At 35.9% G+C, this 23,468-nt stretch overlaps 1 protein-coding gene across 1 annotated transcript; it reads right to left on the minus strand.

Moving 5' to 3' along the window:
* Positions 1 to 64: 64 nt before the first annotated feature.
* Positions 65 to 20,054, minus strand: CDO1 (cysteine dioxygenase type 1). Its single transcript, XM_039321728.1, has 5 exons — positions 18,740 to 20,054; positions 9,672 to 9,749; positions 5,159 to 5,316; positions 1,547 to 1,716; positions 65 to 775 (listed from the first exon to the last, which is right to left on the minus strand). The coding sequence occupies exons 1-5, from the start codon at positions 18,916 to 18,918 to the stop codon at positions 746 to 748; spliced, it is 615 nt and encodes a 204-aa protein (XP_039177662.1). The 5' UTR covers positions 18,919 to 20,054; the 3' UTR covers positions 65 to 745.
* Positions 20,055 to 23,468: the final 3,414 nt, after the last annotated feature.

Here is a 23,468-nt window from a genome sequence, read left to right on the forward strand (position 1 = left end):
AATGGTTGGGTCTAACAAAAATATTGACCAGTTTCTGTGGACCAAATTCATCATTAACACTATATTTTTTAAAAAAATAATTTAATAGTAGAAGTGTGTCTATAAATCAGTTTTATTAAGGAATTGGACAGGTTTTAATAATACAACCCAACTGAAACATTAACAGTTGAGCCCTTTCATCATCCTTAACTTAATCACAGACACTTTTTTTTCTGAATAAAACATTGTACAGGACACACTTTATTGCTTTTACTAAAAAAGATAGTACTTCCACGTTAGATTTTAAAATGCACAATTAAAATTCCAACAAATTATTACATCCGTGATAAAAAGAATTATCTTTGCATCATAAAGCATACACTAGATAGGAATTAATGTGAACATGGAGTGGAGTTTGACAAGTTATAAAATTAGTTTAAGTAGTGTACATTCATTCTGAAGGCCTGCTAAGTACAATGTTTGTGTGCACAGTCTTAGAATTAATCAGAGGCATTCTGCTCCCCGCCCCATGCTCTTATATTTGTTGGTTGTCTGCAAGAATCTTCTATATTCTGCATTTTAGTGTTTACGTATGAGAGAGAGAAAGAAAGAATCATAGCTAAAAAGCTGCTTTTCATATAGGACAGCTATGTAGTCCTGCATAAAGATACAGCTTGATACTGGCATTAGCCACATAATCCTTCTGCTCTTGCTCAAACAATTTCTAAGAAAATAAAAGAATATATGTCGGTATGTTTTGTGCTTCTCAGTTGTTCTCTTGAGAAATTGCTGAAGTCTAAAGAAAGAAAGAGATAAATTGAGAGTTTTCAGTTATTTTAAATGAAGCAGATGGTCTCTGTGGCATGAAATTCTAAATAACTGTATGACTGAAAAATGTAGCATTAAGTATTATTACGTTTTCCAATAATTTCCTGAGATATAAAACAAATTTGCTTGTTTCATATAAGGGGGAGTGGAATTGATTTGTGAAATACCTAAAAATATATAATTATCATCATTTATTAGTGTTAAACTACTATCAATAATAATGGTTAATAATAATTGGTTTTATTCTTTTTTTAGCTGAGACATTTCTCAAAGGCTATCATGCAGACCAGCATTTTTAACACTGAAGGCAAAGAACTGCATAATTCAATTTTCTTCAAATGTCTGTCCTGAGGGAACCACATTGGAATAAGGACACTAGCCTATTCTGATTTACCAAGTTCCAATATTTTGTTCTTTTTTCAAAGGGCACCCTCCTTTTTTTTATTCTCCTTTAAAAATATATATACAGAGTTGCAATATGAAATGTTCAAATGAAGACGGGCCATCCTGAATGTGTACAATATTTTCTATTTGGAAGTTATTTTTTAGTAATGAAAAAGGTCAAAATATAAACTTTTATAATAAATCCAGTGTGTATTTTTTTTCCTCTTCAATAATTCTGAAGCTTATTATGTTTTTAATATCCTTGTCTAACCATGGTTACAGTATTTTTCCTGGCTGCTTTCTCATTGCTTCTCTCAGCACAACCACAAATGACAAGACACATAGTGATACTTACATATGGAGTCCTTTCTCCAAACTGACTATAGAACGTCATTTTAACTTTTTGCTTATGTCCAGTTCTTTGATCAAAGGTCTGGCAGATTTCAAAAGGTGGACTGTACAAGTGGAGACTGACAGCTGTTTCGGTATGGCTTGGGTTCTCCACACGATGCAAACCAATGGAGTCTACAAAGAATAACAAATCAATGCAGTGCAGCAGTTAGCTTGGGCAGATCCCAAGTTCTCAGTTCCACCCTTCCATGAAGCCCACTAGGTGACAGTTTCACCCGCTGCTTTATTAACACGCTATATTTAAATAGGTCTTTCAAAGGCCTAGCATGCATATCCAGGAACCCAGTTTATTTTTTAATCGGCATTGGACTCCCAGCAAAGTATTCTGGAGTAACTGAAGTTTATACTACTGAATCACGTTGTGTCATGCAAATCTAGAAAGACAGTGCTCCTTTCTGGACATAGACCAGCTCCGCAAAAGAGCACTTTAAAGACTCCATCTCATTTTTTTAAAAAATTGAAGACAAAATGGTGAAAGAGCAATGAATGGCTTCCTAAGTCTATTTACAATGATTTCAATCCTAAAATAGTCTATTATGGGTTTTTTTAAAAAATGAAAATAAAAAAAAAACAGATAGACAGATAGATAAAGAACCACACAAAGCACTGGGAGATGTGGCTGGATTACATTTATTTGGCAGTTGCCATTTTTACTTGTTGTCTGTCATTGGATTGTTTGGTAGGTCATTTTTTCAGGAGCTGTACATTTGCACTGAGGGAAAATTGCAGAAACAGAAGTTATTCTTATTATATAAAACTGCAATTTGAATGGGAAGAAATGCCAGAAAAGAAAAACAATGTATGTATTAAAGTCTTTGACAGCGCTCACACACGATATTTAATCAAGTCAACAGCAATCTCAGCTGGCCATATGAATCCAAATATTCAGATTAGGAAGGAACCTGTTATTTTCAACTTGTATTCAAACATATATATTGATTAGCTACTTACTGTCACAAACAAACATGATAAAATAAATATCCAAAGCGAGCATACACATACATAAAATAAAGTGTAACAAACCTCAAAGTTATCAAAAGATGCTCAAATGATCAGTCTTTTCAGGGAAAGGGAATGTGTATTTGGGGATGGAGAACCTAAACTATCGGTGTTTGAATGAAGCTAGCAGCAGAGAACCTGGCTACCTTTTTCAAGGTTTTCATAGACCTGTGCATCAAAAGAAATTACATTTTCTCCTCTTCTGACTGCCAGAATAGCAGCAAGGGGTCTATTTAGTTTGGACACCATGCACATATAGCTGTCTCAGTGTCATCCAGCTGGCAGAAAGATATTTGGTGCTGAACTGGAATATGGTTATGGGTTCCTTCTTTTGATATGCACATGGTGTTAGCATTTCTTAAATCACAATACTTGGTTGAAAAGTACGTAGTACTACCAGGACATCCTTCTTGGTATGTACAGATTGACAAAGTTGAGAGGAAAAAAGCCAAAAAATTAGAAAGTGTCATGTCTAGCTTCATGGCTAACTGATGTAAAGGACTTTAAGCAATGATATATAGGTCAAATGCCAGATATTAAGAAGATTTCATTAACCTGGATTTCATTTGCATCTGGAGTTGGAAGAGAAGGTTAGCTCAAGCTTAGCCTCTTCTTCTGAATTCCAGCACCAAGCCAGGAAAGTAAAATGGCCAGGAAAAACAGGAAAGGTTAGGCACCCATTTTTCCTCTACTTGGAGAGAAAGAAGATACTAAACCTGCCATTGTATATCTACAGATATGGAGTCACATAATTTTCTTTTTTGTTATTTTAAACAAATGGAGGGACAGTGACCCAGAAGTGCCTAGTACCAAAAGTAGCTTCTAATTTAGTCAGGAATGGTTTAGTTTTCTTTATTATTTAAGAATATGGCCATGCAGAACAAAGTTTTCTAAACTTAAAGAACAGATAATTTGCAACGTTCAACATCTACTGTAAGCATGTAATTTGTGCAACCATATAGCTGAAAGATGGTTTGAAGGGAAATATTTTTTTAAAAAAGAAATGGATGTTTTATGGATGGCCAGAGGTAGATAAGACGACAGCTTGGGAGAAAGGAAAAACACTGTGACAAACAGAACAAATAAAACAAACTGAAGACAACTCTCAGGAATGTAATGGAAAATTATGTGGTTTGAAGATAAGGAAAACTTAGTAGCAGCAAGGTAAGTGAAAGCTTATTAAAAATATTAGGTAGCTATTATGAGACAGGAAGATAATCTCTGGGATCAAACTACTGATCTTTTTAAATATTTTTATCCCCTCTCTATTATTTTTACAAATAATTCAAAGTGGCAAATGTACCTAATTCTTCTTCCTCCTTCTATTTTTCCCACAACAACAATCCTGTGAGGTGAGTTGTGCTGAAAGAGAGTGACTGGCCCTTCATGCTTAAGGTCAAATGAAAACTTACGGTCTTCTGTTTTCTGGCTGAAATCCCCGCTATCAAAATTATATAGAATCCAACGTTTTAGTTATTATGTATACAGTAAGTCAAAATGACACAGATTAGAAAGAAATAGTTTAGCTTTCTGGAGAAAAAAATGATGGAAAATTACAAGCTGTTAGGAAAGGAAATCTAGTCAGTATTTTAAATTAAGGACTGGTGTATTTTCAACTGTTGTTCTTTCTATCTATCCTCTATCTTGTCTCCAAAGTTAGAAAAATATTCAAACAATGGTGTACTAACATGAACTGAACATATTCTCTTTTCTCTGTTTTGTTTTGTTGTCAATAAAGTTATTTTCTAAAAATCAGTTCAATTTTGTCTCCAATTAAATCATCTTTTTCCCCTATATAGTAACATGCTGTCCAGGGTAGAAAATATAATCTTTGAAGTTTCTTTTCCCTAGGTAATAGCCAATATTGCAAAATGAAGGGGGGCTTTTTTTAAGGACAAGCTAGGAATTCACAGGGTATGTCTCTGTCGTAAAGATGCAACAATTCTGGGATTCCTATATCTTCCCCATTTTTTTATTTATTTATTTTTTTTACAAGAGTGAGATTGGCAGCATTTGGGAGGATCAAGCAGTATCTCCTGTTCCACTCCTGTCCTCTAGGACTAGAGAACAGAGCTGAATCATAATAAATATTACTAGACAAAATATGCCAAAGGAAAAGAGAAGGTGAGATGACTCAGTGATAAATGAATAATCGGCAGAGGGGCAACCTATGTTCCTTGCACTAAGCAATGGTTTTGATGGCAGTTGGGATATCAATAAGACCTTTTTGAATTACCAAGCTGTCAGTAGATGCCACGTCAGTTGGTCTCTGTTGGAAGTAAACTGTTAAAATTGTAAGGAGATTAAATGAACTTCCCTTAGTCTGTTGAAGGCTATGGAATAAAAATCATGCATGCATGCACGTATGTATATATAAATAAGCAAGCAAAACAAACAAGTCATTTACAGAAGCAGGAAAAATAAGGTTATTTCCCAAAAAATCATAGAAGCACCATGTCATGACTTTTACCATACCATAAAAAATTAAACTTTAATGATAGATCACTATTGGGGAAAGTAATGTTAAATTTAAAAATACCAAAGCAAAATGACTTACCATTAATATAGGCACACTGATTTCTCTTTAACACTCTTTCTGATTTTTTTAACATCTCTCCAGTCCCCTTTTTGCCAGGCCACTCAAACAAAGTTTCCTTTAGGTTTCCTTGAAGTAGCTTCATAAAACAGTGTGAATCTGTGTGATCATGGATACTACTACAAAAACAGAGATTTCAAAAAATGCATAAAGTCAGAAAGATTGATGCCTATAAGGCAGCGGCTCCCTACCTTTTCTATACCCCGCACCCCTAGAACACTTCTAATATATTCTCACACCCCTTACAAAAGTTTAAAATAACGAATTATGGATATACACTGTAATTTTGAAAACCTAAGTTTTCACACCCCCTGGAATATCATCTTGCACCTCGGGTTGGGAACCCCTGCTGTAAGATGTGTTGTATGTGTGTGTGTGTGTGTCTGTGTTATATACTAGATCAATTTTCCACAATTTGGCATTTTCCAAAGAGTTAAAATGCTATTTCCAGAATTCCCAGACAGCACATTGGCAATAAACAAAAATAATTGCTGTTTTGCACGGCGTAACATGCCCTACAAATTCAATTATCATGAATATAATGTTCTAATCCAGTTAGGTAACAGCAATAAACCACCATCTTTGGCTGATTTGGAAAAGCTAAGCAAGGCTTGGGCCTGCTTAGTATTTGGATTGCAGATTGCCAGGAAATTCCAGAATTGTAAATTAGACTGAGAAGTGTGGGGGGGGAAATACCCTGGAAAACCAGTTATTCCTTGTTGCCAAGAAAACTACAGACATATCTCTGAATTAACCAGGGGTTGAGTTCTGTTCGAACAAGTCTTATCTTTACAATGCTCCAAAGCAGCCAACTTTCAATATCCAAGCTAAACTCTTAATCCCAGTATCCCAACCAAATGATTCATGGTGAGGGTGTTGGGAACTATAGTTCAGCAAAAGTGGACAGTTCAGATGCAATCTTTACTTTTTTCTTTACTTAAATAAAATTTTACACCAGTGGTTCTCAACCTGTGGGTCGGGACCCCATTTGGGGTCGAACGACCATTTCACGGGGGTCGCCAAACAAGGCTGTCCGCCATTTTTCCCCCTTTTCTTTGGCCACGCCCCTGGCACCCAGTGATGTATAAGTGGTTGGGGGTCACCACAACATGGGGAACTGTATTATGGGGTTGCGGCATTAGAAAGGTTGAGAACCACTGTTTTACACTGACCCTTCAATTGTAAACTCAGTCTGCAATTATTTCTTTCATACAGGCATCCTTATTTATATGCTAGTTATAAAATTTTTGTCCTGCAAGCTTCCTAATATGCTTTAAGATCTACCATTATTAATGCTATATTTCTGAGTGTTAGTACTTATATGATATGTTTGCACATCTTTTTTATTAAAAACCAATTTGGCAGTATTTGTTTTCTCTGTCTGTTTTGCAATAGAAAATAAATGCCACGTACTTATATTGTGCAACACAGTTAAGGGGGAAAAAAATAAAGTAGGTTATAAAATACACATATTTCAAAGAGGCTAGGACAGAAATAGAACCAAGACAGCCAATATTTAGGTTTGGAAACAGTGTTAAACTATGTAGAAACAACTCTTACCCATAGATTTACTATTACAGATCTCACTGCCCTACTATTTTATCAACAGTAGTGTTCTCAGAGTCCTACTTTTCTTATAAGGGACTGAAATGTATTAAGCGATGTTGGCACCTTAAATGCATTTGACTACAAGCAAATTTGTAAGCAAATTTACTAGACACTACTGCAGCTTCCCAGCAGAACATCATGCTAAATAATCTTTCTAACACCCAAGTACCTGTAATCCCTCAATTTTGGCCATAAATGTGATGGAAAAAATTGTGAATATGGTTGTAATTGCTGTGTATACCATCAATATGCACAAAATGGTTTTCTTCACATGCAGAATAGAAGAGGGATCACTTGGTATCCTACTTTCCATCTCTGGAATGGAAATAAGGCTGCAATAGTCGGTCACTTGGTTTGAGAATGTCCATGCTAATTCCCCAGTATACTGTTTCCAGTGGAAAGTTCTATGTCTTTTGATAAATAATTGAGACAATATAAATTTTGTTTGCTTGTGGTTCACGTCTCCCTCTCTATTTTGCCAGCCTTTATTACAGTCTTGCCAGTTTACTGTTTTCAATATTTGCTGCTAAGTAAGCATCAAGCTATATTTTTGCAGCTGAATTGGGTGATCGTGTGCTTGCTCTGATCTGATCTAGTATAAGGATTAACAGGAATGTAATGGGTGCAAACTAAAGTAGAAATGATCCACAATACTTTTCCAAAATTAATAGCATATATTCCAGAAAAACAAAACAAATAAAAAACAAACCAGAAGCAGTATTATTCTGTTTCTTATTAACTAAGGAACGAGCTAAAAAATAGAGCAGGACCTTTTCTGTCTTACAAAGCTCATTATCCTTCCATGTCATGGAAACCAGTTTTACCATAGAGCAGAGATGGGCAACTACAGCAACTTTACAACTTGTGGATTTCAATTCCCAGAATTCCTGAGCCAGCATAGCTGCCCTAGAGCAGGGGTGTCAAAGTGCCGGCCCGTGGGCTGGACGCGTCACGAGGAAACTGCACCCACCCCATTGCTGGCAATGGGGGGAAAGTTCCGATACGTCGTACAATGTCATGTGACATCGTGAGTTTGACATGTCTGCCCTAGAGGCCTGAGAGCTGAGAACAACTGTTATTTCAGGATCTCAGGATTCCAAGCCATTCTTGCACGTAAAAGGGATACGTTATCCTTTGCCACATTGCCAACATTTCAGAGAGATATTGGCAGATTGAAAAAAAAGAAGGAAAAAACTGGGGTGGAGAAGGAATAAGAGAAGTATTCTACTCTGGTTTTAAGTAGCCATCATAACACAATGCTCTTTCAGTCAAACCCTGGAGCCATCTTATAGAGGCTGGTCAGAGCAATGAAAACCCTGCTACCATTGTAGTAAAGTACAAAGAAAGAAGTCACCAAGTGGTGCTAAAGCAGCTTGTTCTGACAAAAGCAATCAAGATAGCAGTCCTGCAAAAACCAGAAATAAAATGACAAGCTGTTTTCAAGAACTATTTTTGGCTAAGCTATAAAACCACTTATAACATATGTTTGCAATGCTCACCCTGTTTTTGTCATTTGTAGCTGGCAGTGAAAGCTTATCACTGAAGATTGCAGGGATAGGATGAACATTTATGAAGGAATCCAGATGTCCACCAGCATTTGATGTGTACCATAATTTGGTGATATTCCTACGTATATGATTTTTAGTGGTGAACCCATGTGGAAATCACTGCACACTAGACAATCATATAACCACATTATGTGGACTGGGTTCTGGAGAAGCGCATTCTTCAGGCTCCTAGAGGATCTTGTACACAGCTGACTGTGTCAGTGTTAGTATCAAATGTGATGCTGGGCCTCTTGTTCTTATTGCCCCGCTCTTAAAATGCTAGAATTAGGTGATCTTAATCTTCTTTAATACCCACAATTTGGGACAGTTACAGTTAGAATAAAAATGGGATGAAGGGGGAATGAATACTGTATTATAAAGGAATCCTCCCCATTCTCCAATATGGTATGCATGGACAGGACTCATAGACTAGTTCTTGGCTCACTTGTGAAGTCATACGCAAATAATGTTAAAGTATAACAAAAAATGCTTCTAAATTAAATATTAAAAAATGGGGGGGTTGCCTTTCCAGGAATAGAAGTTCTATAACTGATGCTTATTTCTTTTTCTAAAAAAAGTTATGTCTGATCTCAGTTAAGCTGAAAGGGGTCAGGTGTGATTGGTATTTGTATGGGTGAGAATGAGGGACCGAGACCTGGAAGTCCGGAAGGTGGCAATGGAAAACCCTTTATATACTGTTGCCAAGAAAACACATGAATAAGTGTGCAAAATTTCTAGAAATCACAAAATTGCGAAAAAATGTGTCGTGTGTATGGGGAGATTGTATTTTTGAGCCACCTTTTTGGTAATTATTCTCTTATGAGAAGTGGTATTAAGAGTCTCGGTTCTGGAGATGGGGACTTAAAATAGCAGCATTATAAAACATGGTCTTCTTTTGGATTAATCTTGGTGGTTGTTGAATGCGGGCAGAAAACAAAGCACATCTTCATTTGCTTTCCTGAAGTTAAAGCAAGCTCTATCTTTTCTGACTAACTAATGCAGGCCGAATGCATTATACTCTTACGGAAAAACAAAATCTTCTTCAAGAGAAACCAGCAAGCACTAATGAAGCCTCACCAAATAACCAGTGACCATTAGAAGTAATCAGGTATACAAAAACATGGTCATTGATAACTGTTGCATATTTGGTTTTGATCTGTGAATTTAAAAATTATAAATATGTTGGAAAGGTGGACTTTAAAAATCTATTGATAAGTTACAACATAAATAACATTCTCTTCAGAGTGCATTCAAGTGTATTCACATTGTAAAATCGCATCCACAGAATTTTGACCATTAGTATCTTCTTAATTACAAACCTGCCATGGCCTTCTCCCCAGCATAAGATCATCAGATTGAATTTTCCATTTCCTTTATCTACAAGATTTCTTGTGTATCTGAAACGATAAAACATCAGGGAGCCTTTGTTAAGTTTTACCTTCAAGAAGCAGAAACAATTTTTAAGAAGATATGAAATGGCATAGACAGGCTGCCTCCTGTTCCAAAAGCACTTCACGTTAAAGGTTATTTCTGTATTGAGACATTAAACAATTTTGCATCCTTTGATATTATGAGCACTTATAGCATGCTAGTATTCAGAAAATAATACTGAGTTATTTTACAGGCAGATGCTGGACAATAATCACATGTCAAATGATTTAAACAGATTGCAAGACATAGACTAAAGCATATATTTATTTAGAGTTTTTTTATCCCACCTTTATTATTTTTTATAAAAAAACTCAAGATAATGTATGTACTTCATACTCCTTCCTCTTCCTATTTTCTTGACAACGACAATCCTGTGAGGTGGGTTGGGCTGAGAGAGAGCTACTGGCTCAAAGTCACCCAGACAGCTTTCATACATAAGGCAGAATTAGAACTCATGATTTCCTGATTTCTAGCATGGTCTCTTCACCATTGGACTATGTGATTAATAGTGGACACCAGCTTTTAAGATTTTTTGCTTTCTTTTGAAAATACTTCCTTAAGGTTTAGTGAACTCCAATGAATATGCGAGTCTACTTGTGGAATTTTTCTCTATGGTGTATGTGTGTGTGTGTGGGGGGGGGGAATTTTCCTCTTCGGCTCCCCATGCCTGACCTTTCACTCTATGCAGATCAGCGGTTCTCAACCTATGGGTCGCGACCCCATTTGGGGTCGATTGACCATTTCTCAGGGGTCGTCAAACAAGGCGATCTGCCATTTTTCCCCCTTGGGGGGCGCCGCCGCGCATGTGCGCCGTGCATGGGGGTGGCACCGCGCATGGGGTGGCACCACGCATGGGGGTGGCGCCGCGCATGTGCGCCGTGCATGGGGGTGGCATCGCGCATGGGGCAGTGCCGCGCATGGGGGTGCCGCCGTGCATGGGGCGGTGCCGTGCATGCGCGGCACATTTGTGTGACGGGGGTCGCCGTCACACAAACGTTGAGAAGCACTGATGCAGATGGATATTTCTTGAACCCTGGAGGAACAAATATAATTATTTTCTGCCACAAGTATTACATTACATGCATTTTTCTCCATCTCTTTCTATTTTATACTAATCTTTTCCAAGATTCTTCTCTCATTTCAAAGGAAGTCCAGCATCAAATCATTTTTTTAAAAAAATACATGTATATAGTGCTCTAAAATTCCAAACAAATTTATTAAAAACAAATTTGCAATCCAGTTGACAATATAACCCAAATCCTTCTTGGATTAGATAATTTCCAAATAGTCATATTAAAGAAAGCTACTTTTCTGTGTGAGTTATTTTACACCCCAAAGGAAAAGTTATATAACAATATATAGCGTGTGCACATATGCATGGACACGTATGCATAGAGTCAACAAAAGAGAAAGGAAGAGATTTTCCTGATGAAATACCAATGTTATATATAGCAAACAAGAGATTATAACAAATAAGATAAGGAGTGTCAAGGGTAGGAGTTACACAAGAGTCTCTGATTAGGAAGTTCTTCAATAAGATTCAAGATAACAGAATACAGCTGGCAGAACAGGAAAAAAAACTGAACAGATATTGTCCAAAACATTTGAATTAAGTCTGATTTTTAAAAAGCTGCAAATAAGGACAGTTTCCTAATGGATTTTCATTACAAAATACATCTTTTAAACATTATTCACAATTTATCTGTCTTAAATATTACCAGGTGAATGTATGTAGTTTTAAACTAGAGAACCATCCAAACATGGAGCAAACTAGAAGTTATCTGCAAGGAGATTTTTTTTCCAAATGAAAAACAGAAAGAATTGAAATGCAGGAAACTTACTTATGCACAGACAATGTGTTATCAAAAATATTGCAACCAATATATGATATACAACATAACAAAATGATCCAGCCCTAGAAAATGAAATCTCGCTTTTATTAGATGACATTGTATTTCTCTTATGTAACTTGTAATAACATTATAAAACATAAGTCAATACTTGACTAATGAGGGGGACTTCTGGTGAGCATTGTGGTGAGCTAGATGTCCTGTTGACAGAGGATGGCATTTATGACTGAGATAGCAGTTGGATGTTGGATCTGAACTTCGAAAATCTTGTCAGAGAAAGGAAAGATTACATGCACTCGAGAAAAGCTGGTCCTTGTTGAGTAAACTGCAGGAACCATAGTTTTGTGGGCCGTTTATGAGTCGTTGAGTGGTTGGGAATCAAAGTAATAGTAACAATATAACAGAGTTGGAAGGGACCTTGGAGGTCTCCTAATCCAACTCCCTGCTTAAACAGGATATCCTATATCATTCCAAACACATGGCTGTCCAAACTCTTCTTAAAAATTTCCAGTGATGGAGCACCCAGAACTTCTGGGAAGTTGTTGCACTGGTTAATTATTCCCACTATCAGGAAATTTCTCCTTAATTCTAGGTCAGATCTTTTTTTGATAAATTTCCATCTGTTGCTTCTTGTCCTGCCTTCAGGTGCTTTGGAGAATAGGTTGACCCACCTTCTCTCTGGGGCAGCCCTTCAAACTTTGGAAGATTGGTATCAATCAGCCTTAATCTTTCTCTTTGTTAGACTAGACATACCCATTGTAACATGGTCTTTTAAGGACAAAAAGTTTGACCAAACCTCATTTCTTAATCTTTTCTTGAATTATCTTTTTATTCTTTGGGGAAATATTAAGAATGTTGAGATCAACAAGTTTCTACTGTATTCAATGGGCAAAATTCCTTCTCCTAGGTAAAAGAAGTTTTAAATACAATTCTAAGTCCTTTGAAAAATATTATTTTTGGAATATAGCAAACAATGTTTTTTGAGTGCTTTGTTTTTGAAAAGTTAAAGGATTTGGAATTAAAAAATTGAAATAAATTATAAAATCCTTTCTATGGGAAACTGGATGTTTGCATTTTTGGGAAAAATGGTAAGTTGGGTTTTTGAAGACTGGATCCTAGAAGCCATCAGAAGCAAATAATATAATTGATACATCCAGAAGTATACGTATGTAGTAAGTGATTGAGAAGATACCCTTAAAAATTTCTGCTATTATTGAAAAATTAGAGAGTGTAATGGAAGAGAAACAAGTTTCACTCAACAAGTATCAAATTTACTTAAATATGAAGCTGAAAAAGATAAGATAGATATAAAACAAAATGCTGAACCTATAAACCAAGTGTGCTGATGTTTTAATAATTAAACAGGACATGACAAAAATAGACCATAAAAGTGGCATATACAATTTTTTTATTGGATTTATAAAAGAGATGTGTTTGATTTTTTTTTTTGAGAAAAGACAAAACAAAATGAAAAAAAATGTATTGTATTATTTCTAGGGGCTTAAGTTCAAGACTTACTCCCCTTGGGAGTAAGGAGAAGCAATATAGGGTGGGTTATTAGGCCAAAGTTAAACAGTGGATTGTTATTTCTGATAATTTTTAATGGATTTTTTCTGACTAGGACTGTAAGGTTTTTAAGGTTTTGCTCTACTGAGAAGAAGCAACATGCTGCGGATCCTGCTGGTTAAGGAATTTCAGCTGGCGGGGTCCAGGAGAAGAGCCTTTTCTGCCGTGGTGCCTGCAGTTGGGAACACTGTGCCCAACTGAGGTGAAATCCTCACCGACTTATTTGGGCTTCTAAAAGGGTTTGACAACCTCTGCCTGGAGCCCCAATGGGAGAATGGCATTCAGGAGAAGGTTAATGAATTAGACAGACCCCATCTCCTCCCTGTGTGTACTGTGCTCCCTTCCCCTCTATCTTAGTCAATTGAATTTTAACAATTTTAAATTTATGGTCTTTATTTATTATTTTAATGTTTCATATGGTATTTTTATTAAATGACTAAGCTGCCTAGGCATAGAAATTTAGGAAACAAATAAATAAAATAAGATTTCTATTTCTGACAATTTTTAATTTCTTTTCTGATTAGGACCAAAGATGATATTTTAAGGTTTGTGTTAATAATAAAGAGTTATGTGGGTAAAAGATTGTTATATTTTAAATCTTTTTTATTAAATTTAGAATTATTATGTTAACATTTCTGGTAGCTTTTTTGGTTGTTTATTGAATATATTTGAAGGATAAGGTTTGGGAGAAAAAATTGAAAAATAGAAAAGGAGGTATGAATGAAAAGAAGGAAATTAAGTGGTCTTATTAGATTAAGTGTAACAGATGTGGTCATTTCTGGTAACTCTTAATAGAGTTTTGCTGATTACGGTGGATGACAAGGAGTTTTAGATATGTTTATAGAGAATGAGGTGAGAGATGGGATTAAAAGATTGTTGTATTTGAAAAATTGGTGATAAGTTGTTAAAGTTGTTTAATACTTGCTGGGAAAAAGGAGGAGTTCCTTTTTATCTTCTTTTTAAATATTTTTTTCTTTTCTGTTTTTTTACTTTTTGTTTTTTATGTTTTACTTTTTGTAGTTTGCATTTTTTTATTGTATATTGTACTCTTTAATAAAATTAAAAATGTTATTAAAATTAAAAATATTTTGGAAGTTGAGCATTGAGCACCTTAAATCAGTTTCTGTTTTCTAATTGATAGGCACAGTTCGCTATATAAGTATGAAGCAAAAATGTGTATTAATGCAGACATTTCCTGATACTATGATATACTGTGACTCAAAAATAGATTTTTGTTTCCCCAAAGTGACCAGTGCCATCTTCAGGGTGTCAAAGGCCATCCACCTTCATGATTAAAGCCTTACCCCTTTGTATGTGTATGTGTAGCCTTGATCTCTTAGATAGCAGTTCTGCAATTGCAATCTTGCCAGTTTTGAACACACACACACACACATACACATACACCCACACACACACACACACACACACACCACTGATATCAGTGAAAATGACACAGATGGGTTAGAACCAATTCCATTCCAATTTGATCACTGATAAAACTAAATCCTTATTGGTTTATCCAGAGTTCAGGTGTGTTTCATGGGTAAACAGCATGGCAGCTGTTTGGGAGCAGACGGTCATTTTGTAAAGCTCTCTGCAGGACATTTATGAACAAGAGGAATAATCAGATTTAGGCTTATGCATTCTATTTTGCGTTTTACCAGAGTCTTGAGGACCATCAGTTGGAGTAGAGGCAACAAAAGGGTTCAAGAAAAGGAAAACAAGGATTCTTACTTTCTTCAAGGATTCCTGAATACTTTAGGAAAACAAATAGTGCTCAAGATGAGCCACAATCAACCAATTATTCAGAGATTGTAGTCTATGAATAAACATAACCAATGAAGGGGAATCTCCCTGGATAATTGGTTCCACTGTCAAAGTGCACAGTTAGAAAGGTTTTCCCCTCACTTCATAATCTGCCTTTTGTAACATAAGTCCACTATTCAAAATCTTGTCCTTTGGAATGAGACAAAACTGGTCCTGCCCCATTTTATGTGACCTTCTTTCAGGTATTTGAAGTATGTTATCATTTTATCTTCCCCCTCAGATTTTTCTCAGGGTTAAACATATCCCGCTCCTTCAAACTCTCTTCATAGGACTTAGAGAGGAAAGTGCATAAACTTGTTAGCGGGACCTTGTAGCATCCTAAATATGAGATAATTCCTGAGAGTTATTTCTCTATAGGCAAGTCATCTATTCTGAGGAGCTAATCGTAGCTCTTTATTGTACCAAGATATATTGCTTAATTTTTAAAGACTTCCTGTATTTAATAACTTGCTTTATTTGTAATCCTGATAATATTCATGCTTGCATTCATATAATACAGTATCAGGCAATTTCATCAAGCCATCTAGTACGGTAATAATGCCATTAAGGGAGTATATCAATCCAGCCAAAACATTTGGATCTACAAATGGGTTTAAACCTAAATTTCCACTGCCATCCAAATCAGAAAATGTGGAGTTTGCATCTCAGAGGCCTTGCTATTATTTCCATTTAATTGTCAATATGATGGGAGATGTAAATGGTGCAATACTCAATTTGCAGAGTTGGTCCCTAGCAAGAACCTTAGCTATTTGGTCACTCCAGTCTTACCCTCTGCTTCCAATCACCTGAGCCTCAAATAAGTAGTTTCCGTTAAATTTATAGAATATATTTACTTTAGAGAAAGGAGACAACCAATGAAATGCTAATTAACCATTAGCTCATGATTAGATCATTTCATCTTCTTTCCCTCTATACCTATAGTAGAGAACTCCTGGCCTTCCAGATGTATATATCTGGCTTCAGCCCCAGTTAGAGACATAGGCTTCTGGGTGTTACTATCCTTCAGACATTGCTAAAACCACAGGCTCTCTATACCTGTCCTTTGTTGTGAACAGAAATATATAGCAGTTAACCATCTAAGGCACAAAGTATGGGGAGGGATGGTAACATTCCCTTGCATTTGCAAATAAACAGCTGTCTATCCTAATAATGAAATTATTTACATTAAATAATTTTTAACAGAATATACAACAAAAGTAGTCAGGATGCCCAGAAAGATGTGAAAGTTAACAGCGCTTTTGATTTCTGTTGATCAAGATAAGTTACTTTACAGATGTATTTGGGATTCTTTATTCAGTGGTATCTGGAACATTCTTCACAGGCAAACTGGAAGGACAGGAGAAAGGTAATTTTGCAAGATACCCTGTGCAACTAGGATGGCCTTGACTGACAGTTGCGCATTTACCAACCAATTGGCAGCTTACAGGGAAAAGTAATCAATGCCATTGTTTACTTTAGAAGGTTAAACTGATAAGGAGTCAGCTAACTCTTTTGAATGAAATGAAATAAATGAAATGTAATGTACCAGGAAGGGTCACGCCTGCTATATCAGCCACTGAGGTCATCTATATTCTAAATACTAGTTGTCACCCTCCAAAGTTTTGGGAGTGATCTTTGGTATTTTGCCAAACATGACCAGGTCATAGAATAACATTCAACTTGTGCCAATCCTGATTAATTTATGTAACAACCATATTGATTTGGATGTACCTTAAGAACTCACTTTTTGACCTTTATTTATTACATATAGGAAGGATAACTTAATGGTTAAGGCAGCATATCTGACCTGGTGCTTTCTCTTGGCTGTGATTAGCAGTATTTCCAAGCACTATGGCCAATATCAGATTCAAGAAGGCTATATGCAAGGATAAACAACAACTGATTCACTCAAATCGGCAGTGGGGATATGCTACTAATTGAAAGATGCAGCTTTAAAGAATTACTTCACAAACTACTACAAGCTCGGAGAGTTGGGTCTGCATTAAGTATTTACCTACTTATCATAATGCAGGAATCAATGTGATATATGTTGCTACACTCAACATCACTGAATGCAGGTTATTTTTTCCCTCTAATATTTCTTATTCTCTCTCAGAGAAATATGTTTGTTGGACAGTTGTGACATAAACCACAAAGAATATCATAATGCTAAAGAATAACAACGTATTTGATTTGCTAGACTAAAACCAAATTAACCATACACATGAAGTTTCTGTTGAGGCAGAAAATATGTTTGCACATACGACTGTGGAAATGAAAGATGGTAGGTGATAACCATAAGGTTCAAGGGGAGTGAACTGCATAAATGATGGGTAGTAACAACTATTTTATTAGAGTGGCTATTCACAAATGTGCATGATCATTCAGATATTACAACTGTGCTGCAGTTTACTTAGCTTTTGGTTCCTTAAGGTCAAAGGGACAAAGTTCTCTTTTGTTTAAAATCAACCTGCACATGTCAAATAGCTCTACTGAGTGATGATATCTAATCCTTTGATCTCATTCCCACATGGAAAGAGAATCCAATACCTGTTGCAGTTATACAGGACCCCATCAATATGACAGTAACTACTAAAAGAACACACAAATTGGGCCAATAGTAACTGGATGTGTTCATATGAAGCTTCTGGATTTAAAAGACACACAGCTAAAAACTAACCATACAGGCTCGGTTCATACTACATGCTAATGTTGTTAGGAGGTTTGTGAATGCAATTTATAAGTCCATCCTATGGATTATGAATCAAACCAGCATCAGAATCAAGTATAACAACTTTGCAGCATTACATGGGAAATACAAGACTGTATTGTAAGTTGCCATTCTGTGTAATGTGATTTTCAACTGCATTTGACAGCCATCACATTACAGAGTGACTCCTCTACATCTCTGCAAGACAGGCAGCGGTTCTTTTAAATTATATTCTGCAACAGACAGGGTTGTATTGCTCCAAAATCCCTTTCAGATGCATTCCTCAAGATTCAGTATAAAAAAATGAAGAAATTCTTGGAAAATCTTGAAAAATGAAAACCAGACGATCAACTTAATTTCACACCTAGTAATCAGATGCACAAAATGGTAGAAAAATTGAACAGGTAATGCAAATTCTAACATATCAGCTGCAAAGGCAGGATAAAACTAGTATGACCTTCTTGGACACAAAGATTGGTTAGTCCAGGTGCCACCTTAATTCCCCGAACCGGCAGTTCGAATGAGAACCAAGGACGTCCTGCAGCATAAAAAGGGTCACACTGCAAGTAAGTCTGGGCTAGACAGTCTGGGAGTTTTGCCAAAGCAGCTCTCCCCAGCTGTTTCTAAGATACCCCATTCATTTCTAAATTACCAACCAGCGCCGGATTGCGTGGCTCACCCTCGCTCCAAGTTAGAGCTTTTCTCTCTCTCTTTTTTTTAAAAAAAATCCCACTTAATTTCATTTGCAACCAAGGGAACCATGTTGGCATCAAAACATTATCCATCAGGGATGAATTATGCATATTTTTATGAAAGCTGCAAATTAGATACGTGTAACGTGATTCGCGTAGCAGAGTTGGGCACACCTTAAATTGGGAGGGGGCAACGGAAGAGAATGGTTTTTCATCTAAGGGTTGCACACCACATGCATTTCTTTCTCTGCATTCACTAGCAACTAAAGCTCCGAGGCTATAACTCGGCGTAGCAGGCATTAATTTCCTCTCCCTGGTTTCCCCACGTTTACCTGAATTGGTCAAACTGGGCATATTTGGTCCACTCGTCTGGGCTGCTCTCGTAAGATTCCATTAAAGTTTGCACTTCGGCCACATTGACTTTATCGCTCGCAAACAAGTGATGTAGGATCTCGATCAGCTCCTTCAAGGTCTGCACTTTCCATACTTCTCCCTGCATCGAGTACTCCATAATTCTCGGTCGCCGCTCCGTTGCACGAAAGCCTTCCCGCTAGATGGACAACGAAAGCCACCCGCCCCGCACCTTAACACAAAAGCGACGCTCGCACTGAAGACGCCGGCTTCGCTCGTCTGTCTCTCTTCTGGCGCTCAGAGGAGGAACGTACCAAATATCCAAGGAGAGCAGAGGGAGGTACCAATTGGGTCCTTTCAGTCAGCTATAGGTCCCTGGGCAGGCTAAAATAAAAGACACCCCCAGCGTCGCCGCCACACAATTCTCGAGCTGCTCTTAGAGAACCCTTCGCTTTTCCAAAATGAAGCGCCCGCCTCTTTCATTGCTTTCCGGCCCCATTTCATACAAAATAGGGTCCTAAGCGATTACGGTGTTTTAACTCTGCAGCGCAAACGGAATTGTGGGCGAATGTACAAAGAAAGGCCTCATCAATGGAAGAAGGAAGGAGTTCTCAGCCCCCAAAGATTGTTCTAGCTAACCAATTATTGCTAATCTTTACAACTACAATAGAAGCCAAAGCCTCCAGATTCGATCGGATTATCCAGCAATTTAACAAATCTTAAGAGATGTCACATCTGTTCGTTCTTTATATACTCTCTCTCTGTGCTGGTTTAATTTCCACTTTTCCTGGTACAATAGTCATGGGATCAGGAGAAGGTTGCTTACTAGTGCTCTTCCATATCCCTTAACTGGCTTGCTTAAAAGTACCCAAGTAATAATTGGGGGGATTCTTCATTTTCTATCACTGTAGGCACAGTAACACCCGTCTTGAAAATAGAATTAAGATTTAGCACGGCTTTATGCAAGCATCGGAGTGTGATCCAAGATGAAATGATGCAGTTAGAATCAGCTACATCCAGAGATCTCTAAACTTGGCTAAAAATATATTGCAGGAGAAAGCAGGTGCAAAATCCCAAAGCAAACATAAAAACTGTTTGAAGTTCTGTCAAAAGCATAAGTCAATCATTAGCTCGAAAAATAAGCTCCCACTTACATCATTCATAGTTCTGGCATGGCAACCAAGAGCATCAGCTGAAATTTCAGCACAGAGTTCATGTAGTAAAGTTGTGTACCACCTACTGTATTCTGAACTGGAATGAACAATTTCGGACCCATTGGTACAACAGACTATATAAACACACACACACACACATCCCTTTGCACAACTATTAAATCTTTCTGTTGTGCATTATATGTAACCATTACTGTTAATCTTTACATTTATAAAGTAATGTTAGCTAAATTCATTTGGTTGTGTTAAGCTATACTAAGAATCCATCTGAAAAACTAACATTGCAGTTATTGTTTGCAGATGGGGTATTGAAAGCATAAAATACTTCTTCCATTTAGAACACGCATAATTTATTTTGATGAATACTGACACAGTCCCATTTGCTTTCTTGTTTAATGCTTTTTTCTGAATTTAAACATGCAGAGTTTATATATTTAGTTATTTTTGCAACTGGAGACTTAGTCAGGCATAACTTTTTAATGCTCCTATTTAAAAGCTGACCATGCTGATTTTACCATAGTGGAAGGGTGTCAAACTGCTGGCCCGCAGGCCAGTTGCATCATATGGAGGCTGCGCCCAGCCCAGCAATGCAAAAAAGTCGCAATACATTGCGACACATCACATGGTGAGTTTGACACCCATGCCACAGTGCATCATGCTGCTTGTATGAAATACAACTTTCTGTTGTTTGGTGCAGAACAGATTGAAACACAAAGGACCTAAAGAGAAAAGGTTGCAATCCAAATCCAGATGGGATTTCTGAACAGGAGTGGTCATTTAGAAAAGCCTTTTACCGATTGGACTTATTTCAAAAATCCAATTGCTAGGCAACATTTTGAATTAAGATTTTGAATATTTTACATATTTATATATTTTACATTTTATATTGTTTATAGTACCAATAATCTTGCAATCCAATTTTATGTGAACAATCTAGAAATATAAATTTTGGTGGAAACATACATATGGCTTTCAAAACGGTTGCACAAATCAACTCAGTATTATTTTTTCTAGAATGTCAATACATATTATATGTGAAATGCTAAAAAGATCAACAAAAATGATACTAGTGCTAAATATTAAAGGTGCAAGAAGAAATATTACTAATTGGTCCTTCTCAAACTTAAAATTCTGCTTGTAAAAATGTTGTGGTGATTCAAAAGCAGTATTAATTTCTTTGGAATTTATTTTCCAATGGACCAATACATCTATTTGCATTTTTGTCTGAATTAAACATACATATTAATCTTTAATTTCCTTGTTATTAATAGCATTCTTTCCATACTTGAGCTATTAAATGAAGTAATTTGTACGTTCCTCTGGGCACACAAGAAAGGCTGACGTATGCATGGTTGCATATTTTGACATTTTGGTCTGTACTGAGGTCATGATTCTATTCCAGGTAGTTAGCATTTAGTTTAGTAGTGAGAAGCTTATAGCTTGTCAGATACTGCCCAATTCTTATATGCAAGCCTGCAAAGCCAAGGAAGAATATTAGGATCCATTTTGAAATGGAAGATTATAGGTCATCCATGTTGAACCTAAATTAAAGAAATAAAGTTTTCTTTCTGTGGAATACCCTTCCACCAAATAAAAGAACTGTACCCTTGCTTCTAGCATGCAAGAAAATTTTAAATACACTATGCTTTACTGTGTATTTGGAGACTGAAGTGAGGATAAGATTAATCTAGCTGATTCATGTTGTTATGATTTTACATTATTACTGTTTTTGAATTTGAACTACTCATTATTGACTCCTAACAGTGAAGCAGCAAATAACTTTTTATAATAAATACATTGGCAGATGAGAATATAAGAGAGAAGGAATAAAGAAAACAATTAAATAACTGCAATACATTAGAGAAAATTCTCAGAAGCCGTATAGAGTAGCCATAGCGTGATAGACAGCAAATAAAATTTAACACATAAATAAATAATTTCTGCAATCTTGGCTTGAAAGAATACTAAAAAAATAACCTTACCAAAACAAAAACTAAAAAGACCTAAAATGACTAACTTTCTTCACAGCAATTATGCTTGAAACAATTTTCCTGCTTTTAAATTATATAACATGATTTCCTTCTTTCCATATTCAATCCTTATTTGGTAAATCGTGCTTTATCAATTTTGATTAAACAATAGTTTAGACAGTTTCAAAGAGGAACAAATTAGTTTGGGCCATAGCTAAAAAGCAGAATACAATTAATTTCACTTTTGACTATTATGATTAAATATTAAAGTACTACTGATATAGTTCTTATTCACCCTCTATAACAGAAAATAATTTGATCAATGAAATCTCTTAAAGATCATTATTTGATAGTTATTTCCTTAAATAGTGTAACAAGATTCTGTAGACTCCACTTGAAGCAACCTGTTGAAATGAAATAAACAGGAAATATAAAGGTTGAGAGACTTCAATGAGGAAGGTGGCTTTGCACATAACATTTGGATTAACATATAAATGGAAACAAAGGTCACACATTAGAAAAAAATATTTATACCTTGGATAAGAAAGAATGCAGAATGTGGTTTGCTTTTGAAGTGGTTCTGAAATTTAATGTGTAAAGACTATATCTGACCTTAATTAGAGGAATGTGATTATTTTCCACATATAGATTTCAAAAATGAATACAAAAATTACAGGAAAATTTATTTTCTGTGCTTGGGAAGGTAGTGTTTGGCAAAGTTTTGTTTAAAACCAAAAAAGAAACAAAATTTGTAAGTTGAAGTGAAGTTTTATTGTAATAAGAGGGTGTGCAGACCAGAGTTTTTGTTCATCAGCACATATTGAGAAATACATGAATGTGGGAACATTTACTGCATGTTTGATTTAGAGAGTGTGATAAATGAATAGGCTTCAAATATGGAATGTTTTGCAACAGTATGAAATTAACATTTGTTCTCTGAATACTATAATAGAAATATAGGATAGAGGTAAAACATATATAAATCACGCTGAGTACTTTGGTAGTGACATTAATAAATCTTTTAAATGCAATGGAGGATGTAAGAAAGAAGAAAAAAATACTTCCTTGTTTATTCAATTTATGAATATATTAATAGGAGCCTTTGTGGTAATGTTGAAGATAGGTTAATTAGCACTGTGAATAGCATATGTACCTGGCTGAGAACTCAAAATGATTTGCAGCAAATATTAGATGATATGATGCAACAACAGGCACACGTCTGAATATTAATATATGAGAGAGTTTGGGAAGGGATATGAAACAAGTGAAAAATTTTAAGATATGTGGAAAATTACAGCAGGTAAATTATTTTATATATCTTGATAAAATGTTTTTTAAAGATGGAAAAGTGGAGTAATTTTGGGATGTAGGTTGTGTCATGCTCCTGGCTACTTTGTTACATGGAAGAAAATTGGCTACATTAAAAAAAAAATATAAAAGCTGAATGCAATAGGAAAGCATTATGTAAGAAACAGATGTGATAAAAACAGAAAAGGATAAAGAATAAATAAAAACTGAATGTGGACTGAGTACAAAAGTGAGTGACCAATATGAAAGAACATTAGCCA

The sequence above is a fragment of the Crotalus tigris genome, unplaced genomic scaffold (assembly GCF_016545835.1).
Source record: "Crotalus tigris isolate CLP2741 ecotype Arizona unplaced genomic scaffold, ASM1654583v1 scf7180000023822.163328, whole genome shotgun sequence".
NCBI classification, from domain to species: domain Eukaryota; kingdom Metazoa; phylum Chordata; class Lepidosauria; order Squamata; family Viperidae; genus Crotalus; species Crotalus tigris.